Here is a 23,073-nt window from a genome sequence, read left to right on the forward strand (position 1 = left end):
CACCCAGACGGCACCATGTCAAAGCTTGTTGGCCAGTGGGTGGGCAGGTACCCTGGTATTGCAATCATGCCAACCCAGTGAACTCATTGTGAGGGTAGTCATAATATGAGATACAATCAAAGCCTTTACACTACTTCTGTAGGTTTTCATTATGAAATCACTATGGTGTATTTACACTGATATTTTATACTGCAAATTATCATAAAAATACAGAGGTATTCCTTGTTATTGGGGGCTGACTGTGAGCTATATGACTCAGGGACAAAGTCACAGTAGAGCAGTAGGCAGGACAATGTGTGCAATAGTACATGCCTCGCTGCTTCTCAACCACAGGTCAGCATAACATAAAAAGAAAATATTAGGTGTTTCCTGAGCCAAAGCTCATGCACAACATACAGACAGTATGTTGTGTATGTTCTTTGGTAATTGGTTTACTTGTTTCTGGAATAAAAACATCTCCCATTTCCAATGGGAAAAGCCATGCTACCCTTGCCCAAGACTAACTAATTTGGTCACAGTGTGAAAAAAGCCAATAAATTTTCTCCTATCTTTATGAGATTTGAATCCAGACCTTTTTGATGTGTTGTGGAAGGAAGCAAGCATAAGCACTATGATATACCTGATGGCATTGGAATGACATTGGGTGAAAAAAAAAAAAATTTGCATATTGGCAATTTAGTTTGTCAAAAAAGCTTTTTAAGATGCCAGCATTTAAACTCTAGAAAAATACATGTTGATATAGGTGGTGCAGACAAACAGCAATGCAGCATGCAGACTTATGTTCAGTGGCATTTCTATACACATGCAAAATTCAGGCACAGACACCAAAGTTGCACATAAATTACAGTTTCACTGGGTGCAGATACCCCCATAGCTAAATGAATACTTTGTTAGAAGCATTGCATTTTTTTGTGTCTTTGCACAAAAGCGATGAATGCAGATTTACATTATTATAGCAGCTTTATGAATATTGTTTAGTTTTAAACAACTGCACACAGAACCAGATGTTGAAAACTGTTTGCTATGAAAGCTGATTTTAGCATTTCATGGGTTTCTGTTGCACTTTCCCTAATTTGATGCAAATGCACTGCTCAGTAAAATTGCTCATTTCAAAATGCAATGAAACACATAAATACCTCTTAAAATGTGTGCTATTCAACACTGTATATTCAATTGCCAATATATATATATTTTTTTTTTATCTACCGACTGCAGATAAACAGGAGATTCATTCATTACTTTCTCTAAATAATAAATAAGTCACCGAATGTGTCGTGACAAGTCCCACTGCTATGACACCTGCAATTTCAAAATACAAAGTCAATTCTCCTAACTTTTTGATCATATCACACCCCCTTAGGCATCATAGGCACTGCTCAGTAAAATTGCTCATTTCAAAATGCAATGAAACACATAAATACCTTATATTTGGATCTTAGAAAGGCCTTTGATACTGTTGCACATGGAAGATTGCTGCACAAATTGGAGCAGTGTGGCATTGGAGGCAAATTGCTGCTATGGATAAAGGGATGATTGAGTGGGAGAAGAGAGTGGTAATCATGGACACTGCTATTTGTGGACTAATGTTATTATTGGAGTCCCTCAGGATTCAGTGTTGGGTCCATTGTTGTTTTCTGTATTTATAAATGATACTGATGATGGTCTATCAGGTTTAATATCCAAGTCTGCAGATGATACGAAGTTTGGCAAGGTTGTTAATGACACTAATGACAGTACGCTGCTGCAACAGGATCTAGAAAAGTTGAGCAGATGGGCTGAGTGAGAGGTGTCAACTGAAGTTTAACATTGACAAATGTAAAGTACTGCATATGGGCAGCAGTAACCCCAGAAGCAGTAACGTATCAACTGTGTGTGAGAGTGGTAGAGAATTAAAAGGACCTGGTGGTAATTATGCAGGCAGATATGAAGTTTTCTGAGCAGTGCAGACGGTCTGCAAGAGTAGCTCATGGTGTCTTGTCAATGATATATAGGAATTTTTCTAGTAGGAATAAGGAGGTGATTATCCCCTTGTATAAGGCAATGGTCAGGCCACACCTTGAGTACTGTATACAAGTCTGGAGGCCTCATTTTAAGAAGGATGTAGAGCTTTTGGAACGAGTACAGAGAAGGGCAACAAGATTATGAATGGAAGAAAGGGTTGCTCTTATGAAGAAAGGCTTAAGTTTTGCAAATTACAGTGTCTGGAGACTAGGCATCTGCGAGGTGATCTGATTGAGGTGTATAAAGCCTTGAATGGTTTGAGCATGCTCAATGCGGATGGGATTCTTCCTCTTGCTCAGAATAATCGCCTGAGAGGGCATAAATTCAAATTGAGGAAAGACAGTTGTAGGATAGATGCGCAGAAGTTTGCCTTTAGCCACTGGGTGGTTGATTGTTGGAACAAACTTCCATCTGTCGTTGTAGAAGTTGATAGCTTAAACAGATTCAAGGCAGAACTTGACAAAAATTTGGAGCGAGTGGATGGGTGAAGTAAGGGTGTTTTTTTTTTTTTTTTTGGCTGATGCTATATAAGCTTGCTTTCTTGCATCATGTGCCTTTGCAAATGCTAATAGGCAATCAATTGGTTATATTACCCTTAATTCTGCCCCTGGATAGATATATCTGAGGAACAACATATTCACAGACAGCTTGCATATTTTTTGTTTGCTAACCATCTACAACTTCGAAAGAAAGTACAAAAGTCATGTAAATAAAAAAAAAAATAATAATAAAAAAAAAAGGTTCATTCCATTCTATGTTTAAATGTTATTAATTGATATTAAATAGTTGAAAAAAAGTCACAGAAAAATAACTGCATACGCATTTTTAATCCAAAAATGCATCAAATTGACTGACTTGTCAATTTTGAATATTAATTTCAGAATTCCAATTATCCAGAAGTCAGTCATTATTCCAGAAATCAAGGAAAATCCACTTTTGTCCACACACACACACACACACACACACACACTACTGAAAGACAAACTGACAGCTGTTACATATTAACTCCGGTTTTATAAAATTAATCTATTGCCAAACATTTCACTTGAACTTAGTGATCTACCTTTAATTAGTTAAAAAAAAAAAGTACACCTTGAATATTTTCCAGGCCCCCTTTGTAATTACTAATCCACTTCTACATAAAAATGCAGAAGTTTATTCTGTATAAGGACTGTGATAGAACTGTCCTTTACCTAAGCATATACAAATGCTCAGTAGTTTACTCTGCATGCATCTGGAATGGGAGTAGTGCAAAAGTGCATATAGTCATTTTTGCCCATCATCATGGCTGACATATGTGAACAATTAAATTTTTTCATGCTATTAACAACAAAAAAAAAAAAAAAAAAAAAATTGCATACAGTTTACTTCATGTCAGAAGTCTACGGAGAAGCCAATTCCCTATAGCACAGCTAAGAGATAATTTAAACTTTAAGATGGATGCAAGTCAGTAACAATGACCAGTGATCCAGGTGTTTATCTACAGAAACCAATGAAGAACATTACCACTCTTTGGCTTCATGCAAATTGTGTTTGTAACACAGACACAATTTGCATGTTGTGCTGGATGGAAATTCCTATCCCTTCAATTGCAATTTGTTAGGTTAATTACAGCCTTAACTGAAGAGGACTTTAGAAATTCCTCTAATCATTGACAGGAATCATGCTAGTCTTTTCCAAATGAACAGCAGAAGTATCATGTCAATCGAGCTGTACATGGTACCTTGCTAATATCATGAACCCTTTCAGTAAAGAAGAATGCCAAATGTGTGCTAAGCAATTTTCTGTGCTGCCAGACCTGGCACTTTGCAACCTGGAAAAACATGCAAACTTTTAAAATTAATTTCTTTGTTTGTGCAAGAAATATGTCATGAAGTGGAGTACAAATAGGAGAAAAAAAAAAGAACAGCCAGTGCACTAGTTTCATTAATATTTTATTTTTGTTCACTATGGTTGCATTTTAATAAATGGATTAAACTCTTGAATCAAAACTGCACCAATTGAAATTTATCTACTGTAATAAATAAATATTTTTAAATAGTAAATTTATTAAATATTGAAACCTAAAATTCTATGTTCCTTAAGGAAGAGCTCACTATAAATTATTTTATTGATTACAGACATTTATATACAAATGAGTTGGAGAGTTTAACTGTTAATACAAGATTTTTGAAGCTTTTGTTATATAGCAGGGATACTGTTGATAAATGGATGGTTAAAATTGGTTTCTTTTTACAAATTTATTTTTACATGTGAAGTATATATTTAAAATATTTGGCAGTTTCTAGTGGCTTTAAAAATATACAACTGTACAATAATTGAAGGAAGTTAAAAAGGAAATTAAAAAGATTTAACAAGTTCTGCAATTAAAGTAACTGTATCACAGATATATAAAAAATTGAAAGATACAAAGATGTGCGAAAAATATTTACAGTAATTGTGAGTAAAGTGCATGCAAAATAAAAAATTAAATTTTTGGCCCTGCCAAATAACTAAATGCATAATAGAAAAAATATGTTTCTTGGAGATACACATTCTGTGATGTAACTTTTGTGACGTAGTTTGTAAATAGTCTACAATACATATCTATATATAAAATCACTGTTACCAAACATTTCACGGTTCACCATTTACAATAATCACATTTCAACAATTTTGAAAATTTATTACTCGTTCATAAAGGAAAGCAGAAGAAAGTCACAAACAAAAGTAAAAATTCTTTATGCTAAAAATAAATCCCTGTAAATATAAGTGATGCAAATTCCTATTATAAATCAGTATTAACAGTATACACTTTATCAAATAGTCTAGTATAAAAAAATGTAGAATCTTCAAATTAAATATCTGAACTTTCTTGAAAATATTTAAAAAACTTTAACAACAACTAAATATTGTTCTAAAAATTTTACACAAAATGTAATAAATATTTAAAATAATTTTGTTCATCTATGTTTGAAACCAAACACTTATAAGAGCTAGCACTGCAGTGTCCTCTTCTTGAAAGTTTACAAGCATATCAAGTGGAACAATTAAAAGAAATTCTTTGGTCCTTTTATCCACTTAAAAAGGTCTTGTCATATCTCAGTTTATGTCAGGTGGTCCTAATGTAATGTGTAATATTTAAACTATGAGGCACTGTTAATATTCTAGGCTGCCAACTTGGATCTTTTTCTCACAGCAGCTTCATCCAAATGGATATTCACAGTTATCCTGTCCTAGAGACAGAGAAAGGAATGAAAGTATATGCCTAATGATCCAGGTTGTATTGTGTACATTTTTTGGTGCAACTACTTCCTTTTACGTGCTGCCATCTCTTTCTTGGCTCGACAAGCAACAGCTGCAACCAAGGCTGCACCCCGACCACTTCCATCTTCTGATAGCATAAGATCAAACTGAAAAAAAAAACAAAGGAAAAAAAAAAGTTTTATTAATTCATTATTTATAATTTGTACATTTAACAAGCAAGAACTTTCATTTGTGCAAAAATTTCCAAAATATTCTTACACCCCTTAATAAATTTATCTTCAGGTTTTGAAGATAAATTTATTTTATGAAACTTGAATTGACACTTCAAATATGCTATTAAGAATGTGAAACATGCTTATGAATCTGGAAAATTAATCTAGCAACTACTGATTAAATGAATATGCCAATTAGTAATATTGTTATCAGGGCCATCTTTTGGTGTTAGCAGGCCTTTGGTACTCTTAATTTCAAGGCCTCACTCACTATATTATATCAAACATATCAAAATAGCCTTTCATTAAATCTAATTTTTTTTTTTTTTTAAATTAGAAAGCATTTGTAAAAATTTGGTTTTGAAGTTATTTCCTATAATAACTATTTCAGCACTAATTTAGTTGCACAACCTTTTACGACTTTGCTAATAGAAAAAGCTGAAGAAAGAATTTCTTAGAAATTCTTAGTTTATAGAATTTAACTGTTGGAATAAAATCATTAATCTATTTGAAATATGTTTTTTGTGGTCGCTGTTTTTTTTTTTTCATAGGCTCTAGAAACTTCATAGACACTGGGCACAGTGCCTAATGGAAAAGACAGCCCTGGTACGTATTACTATATATGGCATCATAGCATTATTACATACACAATGCCATGAAACTAAATATTTCAGGTCGTGATATTGTCACCATTAGTAGTGAAACTGAATACCAACATGAATGCAATTTTATTAAGCAAACTGCATCTGCCTTTGTGTAGGAAACCTTTTCTGCCCTTGATATCAAACTGTACAGTTTTGTAAAAATACACAAAATCCTGTGTTTTTAGATTTTGTAATTTAATAAGAAAATATTAAAATTAAGTGTTAAAATTAAAAATGAACTAAAGTAGAGAATGCAAGAATCAAACTTAAATTCAATAAGCAAAGAATATGATTTTAAATAGGAAAGATATTATACAATTTCAAAAAAGTGAAGATAATGGCATGTCCTCTCACCTCATCAAGGAGATGCAATTGACAATGGATTATCACGCTTAAGTGGTATAGTTTAGAGCTATAGTCACTGCACCAAGTAAAACATTTGAATGTAATGGCAAAAGTCTCAAGACATAAGTCTTCTATTATTATGTCTCACTGTTGAAAAATGAATGAGCCCTCATGGGTAGCACAGTTGGTATAATCACAGTCCTCCCCACACCAGGTGAAAAAGACCCAAGTTAGAGTCCCTTTGATGATGCAAGGAAATTTTATGGGTCTTTTTCACAATATGGCTGAGTTAGTTGGTCTCAATGCAAGGGTAATTGAACATATGTAGTTTACAAACAGTATATATGGAGCCATATGGCCTTATTCACTGATGCTCCTAAAAAACTTACTATAACTACAATGAAGTAAACAGCAAGCTGGTGTGCCCCAATTGTTAGGAATCAGTTTCATTTATATATATATATATATATATATATACACACATATATTAAAAAAAAAAAAAAAAAAGTAAAAATTAACTTAGAGCTTTACTGTTCCATCATTTTAAAAGAAGTTTGAAAGCTCAACTTCACAGCACGATAAAAATTACAACTGAGTGAATTCATTTTACAGTGCAACTTGAACCCAATTATCTTGTTAAAATCTTGAAATTACATAAGTTATAATTATAGCGTGCTTAATATTACTTATTTGCATTATAATTATAGAAATATATGTAATGTGTTTAATAATTATTATTTAAATGGACCTAAGAATGGTTTAGTTTCAGATGGTTAAAAGACAAAAGTTTCCTTACTCACAATCTAAAAAAAAACTGAACATTACAAAACGACATGCAGTTTAAAATAAACTGATATTCAAGAACTTTTGAAAGCTTGGCGACAAGAATTAAAATTCCAGTCTTTCCTGATGCACTTAGAGCATGGATTAATTATATTACATTACAAAATGCTGATGTCAGAATGACAGCTCTTTCTCACTGTGCCAGAGCTCAATGTAGGTGCTGCAAAAGATTCCTATATATAAAACTTCCTCTGTTGTCATGCATGCATACAGACAGTATGTACAGATAGGTATTCAGCACAAACATTCGAGTAGCAGAGAAAGCTAATTTTTAATTCATGTTGCTTAATGCATACAAGCAGTATCATGTGCTGTATATGCACCAAAATAATCACAAAAAAATTCTATGCTATATTAACAGAATTTACTTCCATAATAAAACACTTGTACTATAGGCTGCCAAGATAAAATTATACAGTTTCAATGACCAAACTAATTTCTAATTATTTACTTTATGCTATTAAAAAAAATAGCAAATAAAATTCTTTATCCCTCTAGAGGGCAGATAAATTTATTTTTAATCTATGCTTGCACTCAGGAAGAGAATTCCCATTTATAACCTTAAACTGACATTAATTCAAAATTGTTCACTTTTTGATGCCTCCTTTATTTTAAACCTTTTCTGAATTCAACTAAAAAATACATTTTTTATATCAAAAGCTTATATTTTTAATTTAATTTTTAAAAGTAACCCCCAGATATTTTTAATTCCTGTATTCAGGAATTATATTGATGAGAAAAATTTAAAAGATTTGAAACAAAAATTGAAAAACACCTAAATGCTTCAATGATTTGACCAGTCAGATGCACAAACATCTGAAGCAAGTGAACATTGGCAGTTGGGAGATGCTGTAAGTAATCAAAAGTAAAGCTAGCATGCTCAATGATTGGATGCAAGAAATGCTGCTAATTTTAAATTCTCACTTTGTAGTACTTGATAATCATATTCAAGAAAAAAAAAAAAAAACACATAAAACAATAAAATAAAATAGGTTTTCTTTTATTGTTTTATGGGTAACACTTTTACAACAACAAAACAATTGATACAGATAGAAAGTCAAGCCAATAATCAAGGAAAACAAAAATTTCCACTGATGTCACTTTAACAAATATTTTAATTTTTAAAATAGCCATCAAAAGAATAAATTCTTTTGATGGATATTTATCATAAACATGCCCACTAGACAGTTAAAATTTCATAAGTAGCAGTTATATTGTACACTTACTTTAAAAAATTTTTTTTAGACTTACCTTATAATCAGGTACTGTAAGCTCTGCAATTTTTTTCTCCATAAGATCATGAAAATGTGGATGATATCTGTAGACAGAGCCATCTACTCCAACTGTGGTATGTGGACGCTTCATTTTATTCAAAATGGTTGCTGTAGCTAAAAAATTGAAAATTAAAATTAGGTTACTACAGTTTAAAAAACAAAACTTTTTTTTTTTTTTTTTTACCAAGATGAGATGAAATTTAAGTATCCTAAATATAAACAAGATCTAACAAAATATTATATTTGCTTGAATATAACAATATTCAAGCAAATATAATGGCATGTCCTTTATATAATGTAACAATAATATTGTAATAAAGTCTATTTGCTTTTGACATGCATCCAAAAACAATGAATCTATTACAACAGTGCATATGAATAACCGAATCTTCCATATTCAGTGAATTTAGTTTTTGGTTTAGCCATTCATCCAAGTAAATCACTGAAACTGGTTCTGCAAGGTGTAAACTTCACCTCAGACCAGGGACAGATGGTAACTACAAGGAAACCTGGGAAATATCTTGATAGGGAAGTCAACTTTTCTTTATTTAACTACTGGTATCTTCACTGATTTGAAAGTTTAGGGACCTGCAAACCCTTAGAGATAAACGAAAAAAGTGGGTTCAGATCTCAGACAAGTTGGAAAGTACAGAAACACCATTTTTAACAATAGAAATAGAACAAGTTAGTTCATGTAAATTTTGTGTTACATTTCAGGTGCATTAGCAAATAGCAATAATTCACGATCTATAACTAAAAAAAAAAGGGGGGGGGGATAAAAAGCAACAAATTTTATGCACAAACAAAGAACATTTCATTTCTGTACCATATTACCTGTTCATTCCTTCCCTTCAATAAGGTGCACAGCAGCAAACATAATATCTAGTGCTTCAGATACAATATGCGGTATATGAATAACCTGTATGATACACCGATGAGTCAAAACATTATGACCACCTCCCTAATATGTTGGTCCTCCAGTTGCAGCCAAAACAGCTCGTACCCGCTGAGGCATGGATGCTACAAGATTTCTAAATGTGTCTTGTGGTATCTGGTACCAACACGTAACTAGCAGATCCTTTAAAACTCTTGTAAGGTCAGTGATCGAGACACTGCAGATCGGAGTTGCTGTTCCAACACAAACCACACTTGCTGGATGGGATTGATGTCTGGGGAATTTGGAGGCCAGGGCAATATCTGGAAGTCTTCCTCATGTTCCACAAACCAGTCTCAAACAATCCAGGGCAGTGTGGCATGGTGCATTGCCCTGCTGAAAGATGGCACTGCCATAGGGAAAGACCATTGCCACGAAAGGGTGTACCTGGTCAGCAATGATGTTTAAGTAGGTGGTAGACAGAGTGCCTGGCACATGGATGACTGGACCCAAGGTATCCCAGCAGAACATCACCCAAAGCATGATACCGCCACCACCGGCTTGATTTCGTCCCACAGTGCATCCAGGCACCATCATCAGGACCTGGCCGTCCACATGGTGCAACAGGAAACATGAGTCATCGGACCAGACTACCTTCTCCCAATCACTCAAGGTCCAGTTTCAATGTTGGCATGCCCATTGTAAGCGCTGTCGCCAGTGAACCACGGTACTAGCATGGGCACTCTGAGCGGCTTGCGGGGTTTGATGTACTGTGTGTTGTGAGACAATACACCCATCACCAGCATTCCAATTACAGGTGAATGTGCCACAGTTGTCCTTCTGTTGCTACGTACCATCCAGGAGTCTTTGCTCACCTTGAGCATTGGTGAGCTGTGGTCATCCAACACTTCGCTGGCAGTTTATGGGTTTCCCTCCTCATACCACTTTCGGTAGTTACTAACCAAAAGTGGTACGAGGTTCGAGTGGTTCAGTAAGTACAATTGGTCCTTGAGGTTGTCACAGACATTCTCTCAGATATGCCAGACAAGCTGCACTTGCTACCTGCGAGTCTAAAACACTAATGGAACTAATATTCGGGTGACATTCAAGTAGACTGAATTTTGGCAAAGTCCGGATGGTCTGTGACAGCCAAATCCTCTGCTTGCACCTTCATGATGGGACTGTTAGTAATCCTGGGTATAACTTCCATGCACAAGTACATGGTGGGTGACCACCCAGGTGTGAACCAATGTAAGCAGGGGTCGAGGCGTGGTGCCCACACCTCATGGAGGAATGCCGCCCCTCTGTGTTACCAGGCAATACTACGTGGTAGATGACTCATCAACCGGTGCAATATCACCACTTTGCTTGAAGTGGTGGAACCCGTGTTTAGCCCCCAGAGCTCCGGTCAATGCTTCCCCATCTCTTCTGTCATGCAGTATGACTGATGACTTTTGAGGTTATGATGAACATCATAGTGAGATCCAATCTTCCTTACATTTCGAGGGTACAGCTCTAAAACGGTGTTCGCAGGCCGGCTGTTAGTTAGTACACTGGGCTGAACCTATTGGTATGTCTTTAGGAGGCTTCCGGATCAGCTAGTGTATAATCCTGCTACCTCTATTCTGCCAGATAGTGACTGGAGGGAGTCCGAGTAGTGTGTATGTGGGGGGCACTGTCGAGGCCACGTTATGTCAAGGATCTGGGTATATTCTTACCATGTGTATGCCACATCCAAAAATTTTATTACTTCATACAGCATGTCCCTCCCCACTTTTCCTTACTATTGAATACACAACGAATTGTCAAACTAATAGAATAAGCTTATCTGCAAAAAGATCTAAACCTCCCAAGCACTTCCTAATTCATTTCACAAATATACGTGGTCTCAATTATAATCTCAAACCCATGTACTTTTTCTGACAGAATCTCAGTTATTGGTTGATTCAACTACTGCTCATCACAGCTGCCCAAATTATTTGCTGTACGATTCCTTTCGCCACAAAGGTGGTACTTGTGCATTCCGTTCTGATATTCCCTGTCAGAGACTTGGAAATTTGTAATCTCCTCTTTTCGATCTTCTCTGGCTTAAAATCTCTCTACCTCATCGTGTAAAACTCATCTGTTGTCTCTACCGTTCTCCCAACTCCACTAATCATTTGGAGCTCTTTGACTTTCTCCAGTCCAACTTTCCTAACAGTGAGGTAATTTTCCTTGGTGATTTTAATGTTCACAACTCCAGCTGGCTTCTGTTTTCTGTTTTCACACCGACCCAGCTGGTCGAGATGCTGAGGCTTTTGCAATTACCAATGACCTTGAACTCATTTACCTACAAGAATACTAACAATCCCAACCATACGGCCAACACGATTGATCTTTTTCTCACAAACAACCTTACTAAGTACACGGTCGAAGTGAGTGGTCCTTTAGGTATCTCAGATCACAACTTGGTGATTGTGTCTTCTCCAATGGAGCCTTTATCTCATAGCTATTCCCAACTTTGTATCGCTTGGCATTACAAGAATGTTATTTGTTATTTAGGAGCATTAGCAACTAAGGCCATATTGCTCCGGGATATTCGGTGGTCATTCCCTGACCTTTACGCATCCTCGGTATTTGGTGGTGACGGGCTCGAACCCCGGTCTAATCAAGAAGCGTGTGCAACGCACTGCTGCTCCTTCCCACCTGGCTACGGAGGTGCCTGCATTACAAGAATGCAAAATGGGATGACCTGAGAGATTTTTTTCTTCTTTTCCCTGGTTGGATTACTGTTTCAAAACTTTTGATGTCAACGTTTGTTCAGATCGTGTCAGTGAAATATTCTTGTTGGAATGAAATCCTTTATTCTACACTCCACTTTAAAATCTCATCCTTTATCTAAACCTTGGTTTTCCAATAAATGTGCTAAGGCTGTTCAAGAGAAGAATGGTGCATATCGTAATTGGCTTGTTTCCAAATTCTTCAGTTTCATTTTCTACCTACACCAAAGCTCGCAACAATTGTAAAGCGGTCATTAATCAGCCCAAACTAGATTTTGAACAGGCTGAGTAGAAAACTTGTTCTAGCCCTAATGGTAGCCGAGCATTTTGGTCTCTTGCTAAAGCTATTGGCCACAACCTTTGCCCAATCTCTGCCCCCACATCTGTCAAAACCAGATGGTTCTGTTGTCACTTCAGCGAAGGATAAAGCTGACCTGCTAGCATCCCATTTTTCTTCCAACTTTGCTCATGTATTAATATCTTGGTAAAACACCTCCCACCACACTCCATTCGATGCCTCCTGTGGTCTTCCATCAAAAGGATGTCAGAAGGACTTTGACGAATCTCAATGCCAAGAAATCTCCAGGTCCTGATGATATTTCTCCACTTGTTCTCAAAACCTGTGCTCTTGAACTTACTCCTGTTCTTTGCCGCCGTTTTTCACTTTCTTATTCTAAAGGTGTTTTTCCTACTGCTTGGAAATTTGCTCATATCCAGCCAGTTCCTAAAAAGGGTGACAAGTCCCTCCCATCCAATTATAGTCTCATTGCAATTACCTCTACTCTTTCTAAAATAATGGAGAAATCAATTAACCGTCAACTCTTAAATTACCTAAAAACCTTCCGTCTGATCAATGATCAACAGGATGGGTTCCGTCAGTGTCGATCCACTGGTGATATTCTGGCTTATGTTACCCATATATGGACAAATTCAATGGAAAAGTTTGGCGAAACACAAGCAGTTGCTCTTGACATCTCAAAGGCTTCGATCATGTTTGGCATAAAGGTCTTCTAAACAAGCTTCCATCTTATGGTTTACCAACTGTTTTTTGTAATTGGTTATCCAGTTTTTTCTCTGATCCCTCACTGAGGGTGATGGTAGATGGCTGTCTGTCTTCTAACTTCTCCATTAATGCTGGTGTCCCCCAAGGTTCAGTTCTTTTCCCCCACTCTTTTCCTCTTGTATATTAATGAACTTCTTCCATTGACTGGAAATTCTATCCATAGTTTTGCCAATGATAGCACATTGCATTCCACTTGCCATTTTGAAAACCTTGCCCTGCTCAATCAGCTGCAACTTCTCGAATATCTGGTAACCAATTCCTTAAATGCTGATCTCCAGGTAATTCTCCAGTGGGGCAAAGACAACTTAGTTGATTTCAATCCTTCTAAAACTCAGTCTTGTCTTATACCTCGCAAAAAATATTCTTCTGCTCCTATGCTTATCTTTGGTGACACTCTGATTTCTAGGCAAAATGATACATCTCTTTTGAGGATTACCCTAACTTCTAATCTCTCCTGGCACAAGCATATTACAAATATTGCTTCCTCTGAATCTAAAAAATTGGTTTTCTCTTTCACTCTTGGGGTTACTTTTCTTCCAAACAGCTGTTCACTCTGTACAAATCACAAATCCGCCCTACCATGGAATATTGTTCCCACATCTGGAGCGGTGCCCCCAAAACCTCTCTCAGGCTTCTAGATTCCATTCAGAAGAGGGCAGTCAGGTTAATTAATGATTCATCTCTAACAGAGTCTCTACACTCACAGTCTCATAGACTGTTTCTGCTGTATGCCTGTTCTACAGATACTTCCATGGGCACTGTTCTTCTGAATTGGCTTCTATAATTCCCACTCTCCCTCTTTCAAAACAGTCTGAATACGTGCTGCCACCAGCCAACATTCATTTACTGTCCAACTTTAAACTCACAGAACCAACTTTTCATCTTCCTCGTTTATTCATTCAACTGCCATTTTCTGGATCAACCTTCCTTCATATGTATTTCCTGAAAATTACAGTCTATAGAAGTTAAAGTCTAATGTCAACAAATATCTTCTTTCATTTTCTCAACCTCCAAGCCAAGCACAGTGCTAAGTACTATAGGTTCTAATACCGCTCGTGTTTGGGGTTTTCATAAAAAAAAAAAAAAAAAAAAAAACCACAGCTGACCGTGAGCACCCCACCAGCTGTGCTGTTTCAGATATATCCTCTGACCCGGTCATCTGGCCATTACAATTTGGCCTTTGTCAAACTTGCTTACGATGCCTTTCCCATCTGAAGAACAAGAGTATCACTGATTAACGGAGCTCAGTATCAGGTGTTTTTTATACCGTGTCCCAACCCGCAGTTCACCTGCTGTTGCTTCAATTTGCATAACAACTCCCTGGTCAATGTTTTGGCTCATTGGTGTATAATGTATGAAAGGAAAAAAATGAAATAATAATAGTTGTCAGATTTATATTGGTCCAACTTGAATGAATTTGGGAAGGCTCGACAAATCATTCTAAAAGAACCAAATAAAAATGTCCTGAAAATCCATAAGAGTCAATTCATTACAAGGAGATGGACAGAAATGAAGACAATATGCACTTTATGCTTATATAGTAACATACCTAAAAATCAATACTGTAAAATATAAACATAAAAATATGTGAGTGTTAAATTTAAAAGTAATCTTAATAGGACCATTACAAGGCCTGACAAGCTAAGAAATGATTTTTTGATGAAGGAACTAGGTGTAGAGGAGTTAAATTCAATTGGGACCTGATGTAGTGGAGGTAGAAATCAGCTTAATTGCGCAATTGAGACTGGCTTACCTTTCTTATTAATTTCTTTATAGAGCAATTAATAAGAAATTAATTTCTTATTAAGCAAAATAGCAACTTCAGGGTTTTCTCCACAACGTGAAAATTAGCCTGGGAATGAGCACACACACTTTTCTTTGATCACTCTGATTTTTAAGCAAGAGGGGATCCTCGTTATCCGAAGATAATTGGTTCCAGAAATCTCCACTTAAAATTGGGACCAAATTTCGTAATGTTTATTATTTAAATAAAACTAAATGCAACTAGGCATAATATTTTAAGATTCTATATTTATATAATATTGGTGTAGATACACCAGAGACAACTCTTAAAGTAAAACTATGGTAGAAGTGTGAAAAGCATTATTTCATCTGTATCTGATATTGTGCTCATCCTTCACAATGTTTTGTCCATGTATTGCACTACCTCAAATAAGTAACGCTTCACTAATAGAGAAGACTATTGTTACTTATTCTTGGTGGGCATGGGCACCACCACCATCCAAATGACACCGTTTCAAAGCTAGTTGGCTTTTCAAAGCTAGTTTGGTGAAGAGCCAAACTAGCTTTGAAACGGTGCCATCTGGGTGGTGGTGGTGCCCACCGTGAATAAATAACAATAGTCTTCTCTATTAGTGAAGTGTTATTTATTCGAGGTAGTGCAATACATGTTAACTCATAAAGGATGGGGAAGCGTTGCCTATTCGGGGGAGGGCAGTGTCATGAGTGGTTTAGTTCAGTGAGTGAGTGGGAGTAACTGTCCCTTTCTTCTTTCAACAGCATTTCTTCATCTTCCTCCCTTACTATGACTTTCGTACACCTTTCTGCTTTCCTAAGTCTAATAGGGATAGTATGTGAATAACAGTTTCTTATCCCATACCATTTTGTAAGCTTTGCCAGCTGGGTGGTGGTGCTCACTGAGAATAAGTAACAATAGTCTTCTTTATTATTGAAGTGGTACTTATTCGAGGTAGTGCAATATATGGTAACTCATTGTGAAGGATGAGCACAATGAGATACAGATGAAATGATGCCTTTCACACTACTACTGTAGGTTTTTTTTTTTTTTTTTTTTTTTTTAAGAGTTGTCTATGGTGTATCTACACCGATATTATATAGTAATGTTTATTATGTACTTGTACATAATAAACGAGAAAATGACCCTGTCAAAATAGCTAACCAGATTATTTAAACATAATTTTCCCTTTACAAAACCATGCTGAGTATCCTTCAGAATTCAATTTCTATCTAAATGATTCTGAATTCCACCCTTGATCATTGTCTCCATGATTTTCTCTACTACTGAAGTTAGATTGACTGGCTGGTAATTTCCCACTTCACTCTTAGAACTGCCTTTATGGATTGGAGATACATTGGCACTTTTCCAATCCAATGGAATTACTTCCAAGTCCAGTGATGCTCTCATAATTAGCCTCAATAGCTCAATGCACTCACTTGCCATCTCCCTTAAGATTATAGGATATATGCCATCAACCCTAGAAGCCTTATTGGCTTGCAGGTTCAAAAGTTTTTTCATTAAATAAACACGTGAAATTTCAACATCATTAATTACATTTTTTTTTCAATTTCACTCCCATAATTTCTCATTGATGCAAAGTGTTTTTTATTCTGTAAATATTGAGTTCATCTGCAACTTCAGCTGGGGCATCTAATACTATCCCACACCCATCACATAAGGGTCTGATCTAGTTTGTCCTATTCTCTGCATTTATATATGTGAAGAATTCTTTATCTCCATTCTTTGCTCTCTTTGCCAGCAATTTCTCATAATCTGCCTTTGCCAGCTTAATCTTTTCTGTGGTACTATTACAGATTTGGCCTTCTATAATTTCTGCTCTCTCTCTCTCTCTCTCTCTCTCTCTCTCTCTCTCTCTCTCTCTCTCTCTCTCTCTCTCTCTCTCTCTCTCTCTCTCTCTCTCTCTCTCTCAAAGCAGTCCAAATGCATACCGCAACCAGTCAACACCCTTTTACTGTCCAACTACAAACTCACAGAACCAACTTTTCTTCTTCCTTTATTCATTCAACTTCCATTTTCTGGAACAACTTTCCTTCATATATATATTTCCTGATTATTATAATCTACAGAAGTTCAAGTCTAATGTCAAAAAATATCTTCTTTCATCTTCTCAACCTCCAACCCATTCACAATACTATAGGTTCTAATACCACACACACACACACACACACACACACACACACACACACACACACACACTTTAGTAAAACAAGAAGGAAATAGTTTCCTTGCAGTAACAATTCCTGTACCACTTACAATTTATATTCTCATGCCATAAAAAATTAAATAAAAAACTTAAATGCATACCTGCTGATACTAGATATGCTGCTCTCATTGACACTAAAGAACATATCAGTTTTACATTTTCACAGTCTTCATCAGTTGCATGGTGTAGGCCCACCTCATTTAAAGCTCTCCGGGTCTCGACATACTTATGTTTTGCATCACTGGAAAATAAATCCCTATTTAAAGAAGTACCAGGATGTGTAAACTGCAAATTCACAATGTAACCATTCCAAGAAAGAGTAATATTTATGTATTACAAAATTTTTAATTATTTATTCACACTTTGCATTATTTTGAATAATAATACCATAAGTGATTATTCACAAATACTGTATTGATCAGTAAGAAAGAAGGATTAAATAAAAAAAAAATAATTTATGTAACCAAAAACTTATATAATAACAGACACTATATATAAAATGTCAACATAATACAGGATTACATATAACAGTTGAAGCTTCCATGTTGGACAACTTTGTGTGATGACCTTTGCCAGATTTTGGAATTTCCCTAGATTTCAGGTGGTCATAACATAATTGTAAAAAAAAAAAAAAAAAGCCACAAAAGATATACCATTAAACAGTAAATTTCTACCTCAGTCTAATTCTTCATATATGATTTGTGAAACTCAGAAAGCAAGTAATACACTTATTATTGCTTAAGTTTGTTTTGCAAATTAGACAATTTCATGAATTTCTCAACACTCAGGCCTCTTGAACACCTATTCATTACTAGCTCTGAAGGCGACAGTAGTCTAGGAATTGATTGGGCAGAAACCTTATGTATATGGTCTTTTAATATAGCCAATATTTATATGGACCTCCTGAACCAATTCAAAAACTTTTATGCAGTGTCTTCCACTCAGTTCCTCTACTTCTTTTCACATTCTCTTCTGCAACATCAACTGTTGGAAGCCCTAGAATTATTATTATTATTAGCCATATGGTGCAAAGGAAGAGAGAAAAATGATGATATCATGCATCATAAACACTAATGCAACTCTTTGTGAACTCCTTATACTACTGAGTAGTGATACTATAGGATGAGCAGTTCATCCCTCACCACCCATGTACTCTCCCGTCTCATGAATTATTTTAGTCTCTGACAAAATGATGAGCAACTCTATATTTACCAAAGTTTAAACAACTGATGTGTAGATTAGAAGCTATTTGACAATGAAAATAAGTTTCTTCAGTTATTCTTTCTTGGTGAATATGGGTCTTCATAAAACATTGTATACATATACTAAGAGCTAGTATATTTCACTGTGGAATGGAAGGGCTAATAATTAGCCTATAGTTAAGTTCATCTCAGAGTCTTTGCATTATAGGAAAAAAAAAAAGGAAAAAAAAGTACAATCATTGACCCATGATAATATTAACAGGAATGCACCTTAGTGAAATAGCACAGAATATAAATTTGGGGTTATTTCAAATTATTGCCAAGAACTTAGGAGGTCCATATAAATATTGGCTATATTAAAAGACCATATACATAAGGTTTCTGCCCAATCAATTCCTAGACTACTGTCACCTTCAGAGCTAGTAATGAATAGGTGTTCAAGAGGCCTGAGTACAAGAATTAATGTTGAGGGAGGGGGGAAAGGATAGTAAAGGATAGTTCTTGGCTGGATTGATGAGCTCCTCCATTGAAGTTTGGGACAGTTTCCAGTCCATGGCCTGGGTGTACTGCACCTGCATCACTCCCCTAAGAATTAGTGTGGTCACTTTTTCAAAAGATGCAAAGATAGACTTATGCAGAGAGTTTTGACCCTGTACAAAAACAATTATAAGTCATTTTCCCAATTGGTAAACTATGGATGAGATCTGGATTCACCATTTTGACCCTGAAACTAAGGAGTATTCAAAACAGTGGTAACATTCTCAGTCACCACTCTTGAAGAAAGCAGGGGCAACAGGCAGACTCTATCACCCCTACAACCACCTTTGATTTGTTTGGAAAGGTGATGCAATTAGTTTTCTCAGACCAACACATGTGATTATCCTTTATTATCTGCAAAGGTGCACTACTATCACTAGGACATTACTCCAACCTTCTGCTCTATTTACATTCAGAAAAAAAGAGAGAGAGAGAGAGAGAGAAAGAAATGCTAAACGAATGGTGTTCCGCAGCTGAATGACAATTCTGTTGTATAAAAGTCACATGCTGCCACAATGATGCTTCTTGCTTTCTGTCCCATTGATCTGGTCAAAGTTGACTATAGTACACCATGCCAAATTGCCCAAATTGACTAGCCCAAGAAATTCAAATGGCAACAACCTTCTTTCAGAAATAAATTCTCTTAGAAAAACAAACACTTGCATATATAAACTAATCTAAGATTTTTTTAAAAGCAAAGAGAACTAAAATACAGAGTGAACTACCCAATAATCAGTAACAATGATGGTAAATTAAACTCCATATGAGTCATTAATTTTACTTAAATAAAATCAAGCACTGAAATTAAGATATTAAAAGTTAAATCTTATAAATACTGTACAAATAGGCATGTTGTACTTGATTCCATAGTTTAAGGAGATTAATAATACTGTATATATCCAGTAATAAATTTAATAACAAATGACAATTATCATTAATCTCCTTAAGTTAAATCTTTTTTATAAAAATTAAGTATGTAAATATACCTGTCAAAACATATAATAATATACAAAGTATATGTATTTTTTCACTTAGTGTTGTAAACATTTACTATAATTATACCCACACATGGATGCTATACTTAGGCTAAACTTGAGCAAAGCTTGGAGAGTAGGCACTTGTGAGGTGATCTCATTGAGGTGTATAAGGCCTTGAATGGGTTCAGCAAGCTGAATGCTGATGGGATTCTTCCACTTGCTCAGATTAAGAACCTGAGGGGGGGGCATAGTTTCAAATTGAGGAAAGAGTTTATTATTAGTCATACGGTGCAAGGAAGCCTGAGGCTTATACTGCACCAGCCAAAAAAAAAAAAAAAAAATTCTGAATTACCCCGAGAGAGAGAGAGAGAGAGAGAGAAGTAGAAGGGAATCACCAAGGAAGAGAAGAATGATGATATCCAGCTCAGGACCCTGGGCGTTGTAGAATAGATGTGCATAAATTTGCCTTTAGCCAGCAGGTAGTTGATTGGTGGAATAGTTCCATTTTTTGTTGTGGAAGTTGATAGCCTAAATAAATTTAAGGCTGAGCTGGACAGGCATTTGGAATGAATGGAGGGGTGAAATGGGAGGTTTTTTTTTTTTTTTTTTTTTTGTGGCTGATGCTGCATAAGCTTGCTTTCTTGCATCATATGCCTCTACTAATGCTAAGCCATCTGTTGCTGATTTTTAGATGTATATTATTAATTTCAATAAGTTTTCAGATGAAAAAAACCAAAATATTTGAAAAATAACAAGCTTAGTTAAAAGTCAGAATAAAACTAAACTATCAGAAAACTGGAAGACATACCAATTACTAGGAAATTTTCCAACTAAATTGGAGACTTGATAGGTAAGCAAAGGTTCTTGTGAATGACTCCCTCTACAGTACTGATATTGTTCACTTCTTGTGAATTTTCTCACAGAGAAATGCAGCAATTCTCCAAAATGAGTTTCTCAACTTTTAATTTTTTCATGATTGACTGGTTTTTCAGCTGTGCATAGGAAATATTGCCTGCTGTCTTGTGGCAGTTCTTGAATTAAGTACATTTCTCATAAAACCTGTGTCTTCCAGTGCACCATTCCAAAACTGTACTGAGTCTTCAGCAAACATCAGCTAGTTCTGAGCCTTCTTTCACCAAAACGTTTTGGTAACATTGACAATTCATCATCTTCCTAACTTCTACAGATGTCATCTTTCAGTATGACTAAGTCAACTTTGAACCTTCCCCACACACTCAAATTAGAGCATATGTAAATCTAGACAAAAGTTAACCTCTCTACATACACATAGCATAACTAATACTGAAATAAACTAGTCTGCATTGCTTTAAAACTAGTGTTAAAATTGGTATAGTGAAAATTACATTAAATAAAAAAATCAACTAACCTTTCAATCATAGACACATATTTAGTATCAAAATGATATGGGGTATATAACTGCTCTGATAACTTTCCACTAAACATTAAACCATCTTCAGCCATATGAACTAATATACGGCGCACCAATTCACCCATATACATGCCAGAGATCATTTTTTCGAATCTGAAAGATATAAATTTATAAATATAATTTCCTATATGACAATTATAGAGATCATAAAGTAAACAGAATATAAATTTGGGGTTATTTCAAATTATTGCCAAGAACTTAATTGCAAGTTATTAGTGTCTCATATCTATAAGTTGCATGAACTAAAGCTAGTTTATCTGTTTGTGAGGTGGAAAATCCTGAAGAAAACATATCAGCATGAGACCTGAGAGTTTAACCTATTTAAAAAAAAAAAAAAAAAAACCAATTCGTAAGTTTCATACATTCTTGATAGGATTTCAACGTAGACCATTCCTAATGGGTGGCAAGGGGCACACCCTACCCTAACACGTTTTAGCATTAGTAGAGGCATATGATGCAAGAAAGCAAACTTATATAGCATCAGCCAAAAAAAAAAAAAAAAAAAAAAATTCCCGTTTCACCCATCCATTCACTCCAAACGTTTGTCTTATTCACCCTTAAATTTATTTAAGCTATCAACTTCCAAAACAACAGATGGAAGTTTGTTCCAGCAATCAACCACCCATTGGCTAAAGGCAAATTTCTGCACATCTATTCTACAACTATCTTTCCTCACTTTGAATTTATGCCCTCTCAGGTTTGTAATTTGAGCAAGAGGAAGAATCCCATCAGAATGGCGCCTCCGTAGCCAGGTGGGCAGGAGCGGCAGTGCGTAGCACACGCTTCTTGATTAGACCGGGGTTCGAGCCCACGACCGCCAAATACGGAGGATGCGGAAAGGTCAGGGAATGACCACCGCATATCCCCGGAGCAATATGGCCTTAGTTGCTACCAAACCAAACCCATCAGAATTGAGCCTGCTCAACCCATTCAAGGCCTTATACAGCTCAATCAGATCACATCGCAGGTGCCTAGCCTCCAGATGCTGCAATTTGCAGAACTTAAGCCTTTCTTGGTAAGAGGAACCCTTCATTCCGCTCACTAATCATGTTGCCCTTCACTGTACTCGCTCAAGCAACTCTACTCCTTCCTAAAATGAGCCTTACAGACCTGTAATGCAGTACTTGAGTACTGCAGACCTGCAATGCAGTATTCAAGGCACGGCCTGACCACTACCTTATACAAGGGGATAATCACCTCCTTATCTCTGCTAGCAAGATTCCTATATATCATTGATAAGACCCCCATGAACTACTCTTGTAGTCGCTCTGCACTGCTCAGAAAACTTCATATCTGACTGCACAATTACCCCCAACTTTTGGCTCCCTTGTGGTTAAAAATTGGGCAGCTGTACTTAGAATGAGCAATTTAAAGTTAGTTTAACATTAAGAACTAAAAAGCTAAGAACTATAATATATTAATTGCAATGTTCGCTTGCAATTTAAGTGCAATGTGATAATCAGTAGCATTTTAAAAGAGATAAATGAAAAAAAAAAAAAAAAAATTCAGTTGAGCTATAATGTATTTAATTTTTTCCACAAATGTTCAGGCATAATTTGTAACCCACAGTCAGTTCTGCTATTATGCACATTTTTGCAATGTGAAGTTTCTCCAATGCAACTAATATATTAGGGAACAATAAAGAGTATAACATGATTTTTGC

General features: G+C 35.8%; 1 protein-coding gene across 2 annotated transcripts in view; it reads right to left on the reverse strand.

Moving 5' to 3' along the window:
• Window positions 1–4,925: 4,925 nt before the first annotated feature.
• Hex-A (Hexokinase A) overlaps window positions 4,926–23,073 on the reverse strand; it is a 99,111-nt gene continuing 80,963 nt past the window's right edge. The window contains exons 7-10 of one of the 2 annotated variants that reach the window (XM_090385124.1): window positions 21,348–21,503; window positions 17,346–17,500; window positions 8,543–8,679; window positions 4,926–5,393 (exon numbers count right to left, since the gene is read on the reverse strand). In XM_090385124.1, the coding sequence (XP_090241250.1) occupies window positions 5,289–5,393; window positions 8,543–8,679; window positions 17,346–17,500; window positions 21,348–21,503 (553 nt within the window). In that variant the 3' untranslated portion in view covers window positions 4,926–5,288. The remainder of the gene's footprint in view (window positions 5,394–8,542; window positions 8,680–17,345; window positions 17,501–21,347; window positions 21,504–23,073) is intronic. The other variant, XM_090385125.1, reaches the window with a different exon arrangement.

The sequence above is a fragment of the Mastigoproctus giganteus genome, chromosome 11 (assembly GCF_048544385.1).
Source record: "Mastigoproctus giganteus isolate SK-2022 chromosome 11, ASM4854438v1, whole genome shotgun sequence".
In the NCBI taxonomy this organism is placed as follows: domain Eukaryota; kingdom Metazoa; phylum Arthropoda; class Arachnida; order Uropygi; family Thelyphonidae; genus Mastigoproctus; species Mastigoproctus giganteus.